Here is an 11606-nt window from a genome sequence, read left to right as displayed (position 1 = left end):
GTTTTCCAGAGTGGCTGCACCAGCTTGCATTGCCACCAACAGTGTAGGAGGGCTCCCCTTTCTCCACATCCCTGCCAACATCTGTCATTTCCTGACTTGTTAATTTTAGCCATTCTGACTGGTTTGAGGTGGTATCTCATTGAGGTTTTGATTTGATTTCCCTGATGCTTAGTGATGTTGAGCACTTTTTCATGTGTCTGTTGGCCATTTGGATGTCTTCTTTGGAAAAATGTCTGTTCATGTCTTCTGCCCATTTCTTGACTGGATCATTTGTTCTTTGGGTGTTGAGTTTGATAAGTTCTTTATAGATTTTGGATACTAGCCCTTTATCTGATATGTCATTTGCAAATATCTTCTCCCATTCTGTCGGTTGTCTTTAGGTTCTGTTGACTGTTTCTTTTGCTCTTTTACCTTAGTCTTACAGAATCCACACATTTCTGAAGTTACTTAGATCAGCACCTACCCCATCCTACCCCCTCAACCCCTTCAGTGGTATTATTTCAAATATTTCATACATATAGTGAGGCTGTTTTATCACATTTTTGCTTTCAATCCTGGGATCCTTTGAATCCTAAATTATTTTTTTTTAATTTGTGTTCATTAAGGTTCACTTTTTATGCTGCAGTATTCAATAAACATAAATGCACAAATGTGTAGTATCATGTATCCTATATTACAGTATCAAAGAGTATGTTCACTACCATAAAACCACACTGTGCTGCTCAAATTCAACTTCCCCTTCCCTCTTTCAGAATTCCTGGCAACCAATTATCTTTTTAGCCTCTTTAGAGTTTTGCCTTTAATGGAATGCCTTATGAATGAAATAGTAGTTCAGGATGCAGCTTTTTCATACTGGCTTCCTTTACTTAGCAATGTGTACTCAAGTTTCCTCCATGTCTTTTGTGGCTTAGTAGCTCATTTCTTTCTTTCTTTCTTTTTTTTTTTCTGAATAAAATTCAATTGTATAGATGTACCACATTTGCTTATTCATTTACCTATTGAAGAACATCTTGATTGTTTCTCATTTTGTGCTATCATAGATAAAAGAGCTATAAAGATTGCATGTTGGGTTTTGTGTGGACATAGTTTTCAAATCAGTTGGATAAATACCTAGAAACATGATGGCTGCATCATAGGGTAAAACTATGTTTAGCTTTGTAAAAAAATTAGAAAAATGTCTTCCAAAGTGACTGAACTATTTCACATTCCCACCAATAATGCATGACTGTTGTGCATACTCGCTGGCAATTGGTATTGTCAGTTTTTTTAGAAAAAAATTAGGCATTCTAATAAGTGCAGAGTGGTATCTCATTGTTGGTTCAGTTTGCAATTTCCTAAAGACAATTGACGTTTAATATCTTTTTACTTGCTTATTTTCTATTTATATATCTTCTTTACTGAGATGTCTGTTCAGGTCATTTGCCCATTTTAAAATGGGTTGTTTGCTTACTTACTGTTGAGTTTTAGAGGTTCTTTGTATAGTTTGTATACCATTTTTTTTATCAGCTATGCATTTTTGAAACATTTTCTTCTTATTTTTGGCTTGTCTTCAGATTTTAACTGTATTTTACAAAGAATTTAAAAATTTTTATCAAATTGCAACTTTATAATTTTTTTCATGGAATATGCAGTTAGTGTTATATCTAAAAACTGATTGCCAAGGAGGAGTTAAGATGGCAGAGGCATAGAGCGACCCTAAATTTGTCTTGTTCCTCATATACAACTAGATAGTTATCAAATCATTCTGAACATCCGAGAAGTCAATCAGAGTTCTGAGAAACCAAATGTTGCAAGTTTACAAGTAGAAAAGCAACCACCATTTGGAAGGTAGGAGATTGCGGAGACTTGAATCTGGAGTGATATAGCTGAGGATACAGTGGTGGAGCTGCTTAAGAAGGCTAAGGCAAAGTATTTTAAGCAGTGGAGTGCAAAATTGGAACTTTTGGAAGTCTGCTATGGTGAGGACATGCCTGGCTTAAAGGTGATCAGGTGGCAAAGTGGGGTGGAATCCCAGGTGTGATGGCACGGTGTGAGGATCCTCAGGGTGTCAGAAGTACAGGTGGTGTGTAAGTGTGACAGGGTTCCCAGGCATAGGCGTGGGGAAGCCACTGAGAACAGTGAGTCTAGGTGCTAGCTTTCTGCTCTGTGTTGCCATAAACTGCAAACTGCTGTGCAGTCGTGTGACTGCTTTCCTGGGATGGGTCCAGCAAAAGGCAGAAGTGTGGCAAGACACTCTCCTGGCAGAACAGTGCTGGTCCCTCCTGCGGGAGTCCCTAAAATTTGGAGTTTTGAAACTCAGTTGTATGCCTGATAAAAAAACACTTGGTCACAGGCAGGGTAAGCAGAGTCCTGAGGGAAACCAGGGAGAAAACAGTGATTGATTGTTCTTCTGTGATGGCTCATTGAAGAGCTGGCGGGGGGGCACAAATTTTCAACTCCAGGGCTAGAGAGTGGGGCACTGCCGTATTCATCCCACCCATCAGTGCTGAAAGACTTCAAGGAGCAAAACAGCACCGCCTAGTGGATTCCAGAGCTGGTCTGGAGGCACATCACCACTAGGGCAAGCCCACCTGAGAATCAACACAATAGGCCCCTCCCCCAGAAGACAAGCAAAAATAATTTGTTAGCACCAAGTTTACTGATCATAGAGGGCTGCGTAGCTTCAGCTCTAGGGGAAAACAGTATATAACATCCTTTGCATTTCTGTTCTTTAGTCTTATTATTTTTTTAATTTTCTTATTTTTCAAGTCTTTTTAAATTTTCATGTATACTTTATATATATTTTTATTTTTTGCTTCCTTTTATTGTATTTTTTATATATATTTATATATATTTCTTCTTTCATTTTCAGATCTAGCTTCTTTTATTTTTTAAATTTTATTTTATTATGTTATGTTAGTCACCATACATTACATCATTAGTTTTTGATGTAGTGTTCCATGATTCATTGTTTGCGTATAACACCCAGTGCTCCATGCAATACGTGCCCTCCTTATTACCCGTCACTGAGCTAACCCATGCCCCCACCCCTCTCCCCTCTAAAACCCTCAGTTTGTTTCTCAGAGTCCATATCTAGTTTCTTTTAACAGGCAAACCAAAACACACCCAGGATATAGGGTTTGTTTTATTTTTGTTTTTTGTTATTGTTGTTTCTGTGTTTTTTCCTTTTTCTTTCCTTCACAAAATAATGAGAAATTCACCCCAAAAGAAACAACAGGAGGTAGTACTCATAATGGGGATTTAATCGGTATGGATATGTTAGATGTCTGAACTAGAATTTAAAACAACAATTATAAAATACTAGCTGGGCTTAAACAAAGCATAGAAGACACCAGAGAATCCAGAAATAAAAGAACTAAAATCTAGTCAGGCTAGAGCTAGAAATGCTATTACTGGGTTGCAGTCCCAAGTGGAGGCTATAAAAATGAGGATGAAGAAATCAGTGATATAGAAGATAAGATTATGGAAAATAATGAAGCTGAAAAGAAGATGGAAAGAAAACTATTAGATCATGAAGGTAGACTTAGGGAACTCAGAGATTCCATAAAGTGAAATAATAACCATATTATAGGGTTCCCAGAAAAAGAGAGTGGGGAAAAAGGGGCAGAAGATTTATTTGAGCAAATTACAGCTGAGAACTTCCCTAATATGTGGAAGGAACAGGAATTCAAGTTCAAGAGGCACAGAGAAATCCGCTCAAAATCAACAAAAATAGGTCAAGTCTAAAACATTTATAGTGAAACTTGCAAATTGCAAAGATAAAGAGAAAATCTTGAAAGCATCTCCAGACAAGAGGTCCTTAACGTACAAGGGTAAACATATAAGGCTGGCAGCAAACCTGTCCACAGAGACCTGGCAGGGCAGAAAGGACTGTCATGATGTATTCAACATGCTAAATGGGAAAAATATGCTGCCAAGAATACTTTATCCAGCAAGGCTGTCATTCAGAATAGGAGAGATAAAGAGTTTCCAAAACAAACAAAAGCTAAAAGGAATTCATGAACACTAAACCAGCCCAGCAAGAAATATTAAAGGGAAACTTTGAGTGGAAAGAAAGCCCAAAAGTAATAGACCAGAAAGGAACAGAGACAGTCTACAGGAACAACTTTACAGGTAATACAATGGCAGTAATTCATATCTTTCAATAATTACTCTAAATGGACTAAATGCTCCAATCAAAAGACATAGGGTATCAGAATGGATAAAAAAATAAGACCCATCAGTATGCTGCTTACAAGAGATCCATTTTAGACCCAAAGAAACCTCCAGATTGAAAGTGAGGGGGTAGAGAATGATTTATCATGTTAATGGACATCAAAAGACAGCTGGAGTAGCCATCCTTATATCAGACAAACTAGATTTTATCTATTTTTTTTAAGATTTATTTATTTATTTTAGAGAGAGAGTGTGTGAGTGGTGGGAGGGGCAGGGGAGAGGGAAAAGGAGAGAGAGAATCTCAAGCAGACTCCCTGCTGAGCATGGAGCCTGATATGGGCCTCAATCCCAGGACCCTGAGATGACAGCCTGAGCCAAAATAAGGAGGTGGATACTTAACTAACTGAGCCAACTGGGACCCCCAGACAAACTAGATTTTAAACCAAAGACTATAATAAGACATGGAGAAGGACACCATATCATAATAAAGGGGTTTATCCAACAAAATATATACACTAAATTGAATTTCAATAAAAAATTTTTAAAAAAGGGCGTGCATGTCCTGAGCGCCAGTCTGAGTTTTGTCTCCTGCTTTTAGAGCCACAAAAAGCTGCACCCAAGCTTGTTTGACATCTGTCCTCTCAAATGTCCATGATGCTGGATCCCGAGAGAGGTGAAGGCTTTGTGGTCAAGCTCTGTGGCCTGCCCTGGTCCTGCTCTGTTGAGGATGTGCAGAATTTCCTTTCTGACTGCACAATTCATGATGGGGCTGCAGGTGTTCATTTCATCTACACTAGAGAAGGCAGGCAGAGTGGTGAGGCTTTTGTTGAACTTGAATCAGAAGATGATGTAAAAATGGCCCTTAAAAAAGACAGGGAAAGCATGGGACACCAGTACACTGAGGTGTTCAAATCCCACAGAACCGAGATGGATTGGGTGTTGAAGCACAGCGGTCCAAACAGTGCCGACACTGCCAATGATGGCTTCATTCTGCTTCAAGGACTCCCATTTGGATGCACCAAGGAAGAAATTGTTCAGTTCTTCTCAGGGTTGGAAATTGTGCCAAATGGGATGACATTGCCTGTGGACCCCGAGGGCAAGATTACAGGAGAAGCCTTTGTGCAGTTTGCCTCCCAGGAGTTAGCTGAGAAGGCCCTAGGGAAGCACAAGGAGAGAATAGGGCACAGGTATATTGAAGTGTTCAAGAGCAGTCAGGAAGAAGTTAGGTCATACTCAGATCCCACTCTGAAATTCATGTCTGTACAGCGGCCGGGGCCCTATGACTGCCCCGGCACAGCCAGGAGGTATATTGGCATTGTCAAGCAAGCGGGCCTGGAGAGGATGAGGTCTGGTGCATATAGTGCAGGCTACGGGGGCTATGAGGAGTACAGTGGCCTCAGCAATGGCTACGGCTTCACCACTGATCTGTTCGGGAGAGACCTCAGTTAATGTCTCTCAGGCATGTATGACTACAGATACGGAGACGGCAAGTTCACTGTCCAGAGTACCACTGGACACTGCGTCCACATGAGAGGGCTGCCATACAAAGCCACAGAGAACGACATTTACAACTTCTTCTCTCCACTCAACCCTGTGAGAGTCCATATTGAGATTGGCCCTGATGGAAGAGTGACGGGCAAAGCCGATGTCAAGTTTGCCACTCACGAAGAAGCTGTGGCAGCTATGTCCAAAGACCGGGCCAACATGCAACACAGACACACAGAACTTTTCCTGAATTCCACAACTGGGGCCAGCAATGGGGCATATAGCAGCCAGATGATGCAAGGCATGGGGGTGTCAGCCCAGTCCACTTACAGTGGCCTTGAGAGCCAGTCTGAGTGGCTGTTATGGGGCTGGCTATGGAGGCCAGAACAGCATGGATGGATATAACTAGTTTTGTAGGAGCATTTGAGTTACTGCAGTCATTTTCACAGGCAGCCAACAAGCAGTGAAAAGCAATTATTACTCTAGAGGAAGCTGTGGGACCCATTTTGCACTATGAGTTTGTGAAATCTGTATTAAAAAATTACCTCGGGCTCCTGGGTGGCTCAATTGGTTAAGCGACTGCCTTCGGCTCAGGTCATGATCCTGGAGTCCCTGGATCGAGTCCCACATCGGGCTCCCTGCTCGGCAGGGAGTCTGCTTCTCCCTCTGACCCTCCCCCCTCTCATGTGTTCTCTCTCATTCTCTCTCTCTCAAATAAATAAATTTTAAAAAAATTACCTTTAAAAAAAAAATTACCTCTTCAGTGTTTTCTCATGCAAACTTTCTTCTAGCATGTGATATTGAATAAACTAAAACTATTTTCAGCTTTTCTCAATTACCATTTTGGTAGTGTACTTCAGAGTGATGTTATCTGAGTTAAAGTAGTTTTAAATACATTAAATGGATCTTTTACACCACATCACTGTGAACACACTGGGGAGACGTGCTTTTTTGGAAAACTCAAGGTGCAGATCCCTGATTCAAAGAGGAACATTTCTCATGTTTGTTCATTCTAGTTTGTTTTCATTTAAAATCTTTTAGGTTAAGTTTAAGCTTTTAAATATAAGTTAGTTTTGAAAATTGAGACACATTACTAATACTGTAGGAATTGGTGAGGCCTTGACTTAAAACTTTCTTTGTACTGTGATTTCCTTTTGGGTGTATTTTGCTAAGTGAAACTTGTTCAGTTTTTTTGTTAACTAAATTTTTTTCTTAAAATAAAGATTTTTTCACAATAAAAAAAATTAAAAAAGACTCATTGTCAAACTCAAGATCATCTAGATTTTTTCCCGTTTTTTTTTCTGTAAGTTTTATAGTTTTAATTTACATATAGGCCTAAGATCCATTTTGAGTTAATTTTTGTGAAAGGTATAAGGTTTGTATCAAGGTGTGTGTGGTTTTGTTGTAGGTTTTATGACAATTTGTTGAAAAGACTACCTTTGTTGAGTTCCCTTTGCTTCTTGTCAAAGACCAATTGATTTTTATACGTTTGGGTCTATTTCTGGTCTCTCTATTCTGTTCCATTGATCTATATATCTATTTTTTTCATCAATATCATTCTTTTCAGATTACTGTAGTTTTATAGTAAGTCTTGAAACTGAGAGTGTGAGTCCTTCAAATTTGTCCTTCTTTAGCATGTGTTGATTATTCTAGGTCTCTTGCTTTTACATATGAACTTTTGAATTAGTTTGTATGTATCTATAGAGTAGTTTTCTGGGATTTTTATTGAGATTATATTGCCTCTATAGATCATATTGGGAAGAATTGACATTTAATATTGAGTTCCAACCTATAAACATGGAATATTTCTCCATTTATGTAGGTTTATGTAGTTTTTTTCTTCATAGTTTTGTAGTTGTTCACATATAGTTGTGTACATATTTTATTAGATTTATATCCAGGTACTTCACTTTTTTGGTAATATTTTATTATTCTTTTTTAAATTAAGGAATGAATCCCACTAAAAATTAAGGAATGAATCCCACTAAAAATCATGATACTTTGGAATAAACCTAACCAAAGAGGTAAGAGATCTGTACTCTGAGAACTATAAAACACTGATAAAAGAACTTGAAGATGACAGAAATAAATGGATTAACAAATACTGTTAGAATGTCTGTACTTCCCAAAGGAATCTACACATTTAATGCAATCCCTATCAATATACCAACAGCATTTTTCAAAGAGCTAGAACAAACAATCTTAAAATTTATATAGAACCACAGAAGACCCCAAATAGCCAAAGCAACCTCGAAAAAGAAAAGCAAACATGGAGGCATCACAATTCCAGATTTCAAGTTATATTACAAAGCTGTAATGATCAAGACAGTGTGGTACTGGCACAGAAATAAATTTCAAATTCCATTTGTTCATTACTGGCATATAGAAGGGCATTTGAGACTTATGTATGTTAACATTGTCTTCTGCAAATTTGCTATTAGTTCTACTAATTTTGGGGGGTAATTCTTTGAGATTTTCTACAGAGGCAACCATGTCATCTGTGAACAAAGACAATTTTGTTTTTCCTTCCCAGTTTTGTATATATTTAATTCCTCTTTTGTCTTCTTGCCTCATTTCACTAGTTTGGTCTTTCAGTACAGTGTTGAGTAGAAATGATGAGAGAGTACAACCTTGTCTTCTTCCGGTTCTTAGGGGGAAAATGTTCATTTTCTCGCCATTAAATATAATGTTAGTTGTAGGGTTTTTGTACCTGGTCTATAACAATGAAGAAATTCCCTTCTATTCCTAGTTTAAGAGTTTTTATCAATAACGGATGTTGGATTTTTGACAAATGGGTTTTGTGCATTAATTGATATGATTGTATGGGTTTGTCTTTCTTTTTCTTTCTTTCTTTCTTTCTTTCTCTTTCTTTCTTTCTTTCTTTCTTTCTTTCTTTCTTTCTTTCTTTCTTTCTTCTTTCTTTCTTTCTTTCTTTCTTTCTTTCTTTCTTTCTTTCTTTTCTTTCTTCTTTCTTTCTTTCTTCTTTTGTTTCTGTTTTTAACCTGTTGAGGGAGTGGTTTTAACTGACCAGTTTTTGAATTTGGAATCAGCTTTGCATCCTGGAATAAATCCTACTTGTTCACAATGTATAATTTATTTTATACATTGTTGTAATTGATTTGTTAATATTTTGTTGAGGATTTTCACATCTATGTTCATAAGAGATAACAATTTGTAGTTTTCCTTTTTTCAGTGTCTTTACTTGATTTTGTCATCAGGTAATGTTGACCTCATAGAATGAATTAGAAAATATTCCTTCTGCTTCTGTTTTCTGGAAGATATTCTAAGAATTGATGTTATCTTTTTCTTAAATGTTTGGCAGAATTCACCAGTGAGCCATCTAGGGGCATTGGCACTTTTTTGGGGAAAATTATTAATAATTGGTTCAATTTACTTAATCACTATAATCTATTCAGATTATTTATTTCTCCATGTATGATTTTCAGTAGTTTGTGTCTTTTGAAGAATTTGTCCATTTCATATCTTTTATCAAATCCATGGCCCTTTATAGTCCTTTTATGTGTATTCCTTTATAATCCTTTTAATGTGTCCATAGAATGAGCGGTGATGCCCCTCTTTTATTTCTGATATTGATGATTTATGTCCTCTCCCTTTCTCTCTCTCTCTCTCTTTCTGCTTAGATTTTATTTTACATTCAATTATTCATTCTCTCATTTTCCCTTTCTTTATGTAGATCTGAAATTGTGGTCTATATTATTTTCCTTTTTCTCTAAAGTACTCTTTTTGCAGGACAGGCATCTGATGACACATTTCACACTTTTCTTTGTCTGAGAAAGCCATTATTTCTTCTTCACTTTTGAAGATTAGTTTTGTTAGTTATTGACTTTGAGGTTGATTTACTTTTTCTAACACTTTGTTTCATTCCTCTCGTCTTGATTCCATGGTTCCTGAGGAGATGTCTGCTATGATTCTGACCCTTGTTACTCTATAGGTGGTAAATTTTTTTTTTCCTTCCTCTGCTTTCTTTCAGTGTTTTCTCTTTGTCTTTGGTTTTCATCAGTTTGATTATAATGTACCCAGATGTTGTTTTTGTTGGTATTTTACATGTTTCCTGAACTTTCCTGATCTGTCATTGAATGTTTCAGTGTTTGTCATTAAAAATTCTCATTGACTTTTACTACAAGTAATTTTTCTTCTCCTTTATCTCTTTCTTGCTCTTCTGGTATTCTATGTGTAAGTTAAACTATTTGAAATTGTTCTACAGGTTTTGAATATTCTTATTCTTTTTTGTCCATTCTCTTTTTTCTTTGCCTGTCAATTTGAAAAGCTTCTATAAACCTAACTTCAGACTCACTGTTTGTTCTGCCATATTCAGTATACTGATGAGCCTATTAAAGACTTTTACTTTTTGTTACAGTGTTTTTGATATATACAATTACCTCTTGATTTGTTCTTATAATTCTCATTTCTTTAATTATGTCACCCATCTAGACTTGCATGTTTTCTACTTTTTCTATTTGACCTCTTGATAGATTTATCATAGTTATTTTAAATTCCATGCCTGATCATTTCAACATATGTACCATATTTGAGTCTAGTTCTAATGCCTGTTTCATCTCTTCAGACTGCTTTTTTCTTACCTTTACACATGCTTTATAATTTTTTGTTGTAACAAAATGTGATGTATTTTGTAATATAAACTGAGGTAAATAGGCCCTTAGTGTGAGATTTCGTGGACTTGGGCTGTCTTTAATGTTTGCTATAGTTGCAGGTCATAGGTGCCTCAAATTCTTCCAGTTTCCTTGTGTTTGTGAGAATTTTCATTTAACTCTTTTCTTTTTAAGGTTTTTATTTCTGTGGTGAGATTCCTTATGTGTTAATGTACTTTGGCCCACCTTTTCTGGTAAATCATTTAATATATTTATGTTACTCTTTTAAAGTCTTTTTCTGCATATTCCAAGATATGGGTCATCTGTGATTCTGCTTCTACTGACAGTATTTTATATTGACTTTAGGTCACATTGTCCTATCTTTTTTATGTCTCATAATTTTTAACTGTATGCCAGAAACTGTTTAAAGGTAAATGATAGAGATGAAAGTAACTACTACTTAACTCTAGAAAAGGGATTCCTCTTTCTCTTTGAGGCTGTTAATTTAAGGGGCTAATTTCTTTGATCTGATCTAATACTGAGCTGAATCTGGGCTGGGTTCCAGTTTTAATAAACTTCACTTTATTACTTATTATAAATGTTTTGAAAACATCTTTAGGAATTCCTTTTCAGCTGTGCTTGAGATATAAACCCCAGTAAGATTCTGGTTATCTCTGTTTTACAGTTCACCTGTCAGCTCTGATGGCTACTGATTAGCTCTCTTCTGCTCTTTAATTTTGTTCATGGCTTTCTAAGCCTTGAGAGATTTCTCTCCTCTCCCTGTCTTCTTACCTCACCTAAGTCTTTGATATGCTACCACATAGTTGGTGATGGGCTCTTGGGAAACATTTGGCAGAGATGTATAGATTTTCTGAGTCTGGGACTCCTCAGAATTCATAGACACCATGCTGACTTAGATGTTACCATTAAAAGTTGTGCTTGTTTCTCCTTATACCAGTAAATCTTCCTGTATATGGTGGATTTGCTCCTCAGCTTGCAGAATTCTCCTTGAAAGGGATTATAACTTTCTGGAATTTAGTTCATTTATACTTTTTAACATCATTATCTCTCTCATGGGATTAAAAAAAAAACCCATTGATTTACTTTTACTTTATTCAGGGATTTTTAAAATTATTATGATGTGAGAAAAAGTCTCTTTCTCTTCTATATCTTAACCAAAAGTGGAAAACTCTTTGTTCTGTTTTTATTTTTATTTTTTTCTCATTTAATTGTAGGCCTAAAAATTTAATAAAGACAGGCATTAGTCTTGTGCCTGGTGTTTGGGAATGACTCCTCTAAAACATCACACAAATTTTTGGTACTATTATAATTGTTATATTTTATATCTTTAAATTA

General features: G+C 36.5%; 1 protein-coding gene across 1 annotated transcript; it reads left to right on the top strand.

Moving 5' to 3' along the window:
- The first annotated feature begins 4711 nt into the window (after positions 1–4711).
- Positions 4712–6049, top strand: LOC102733075 (heterogeneous nuclear ribonucleoprotein F-like). Its single transcript, XM_031029245.2, is given in 2 exon segments — positions 4712–5990; positions 5992–6049. Coding segments are annotated over 2 exon segments (1248 nt in total). The 5' UTR covers positions 4712–4800.
- The last annotated feature ends 5557 nt before the right edge of the window (positions 6050–11606 follow it).

This window comes from Leptonychotes weddellii, unplaced genomic scaffold (assembly GCF_054177405.1).
Source record: "Leptonychotes weddellii isolate Sample4059 unplaced genomic scaffold, ASM5417740v2 HiC_scaffold_4615, whole genome shotgun sequence".
In the NCBI taxonomy this organism is placed as follows: domain Eukaryota; kingdom Metazoa; phylum Chordata; class Mammalia; order Carnivora; family Phocidae; genus Leptonychotes; species Leptonychotes weddellii.
The sequence above is the reverse complement of the archived record's forward strand: the minus strand, read 5'-3'. Positions and strand labels throughout refer to the sequence as shown.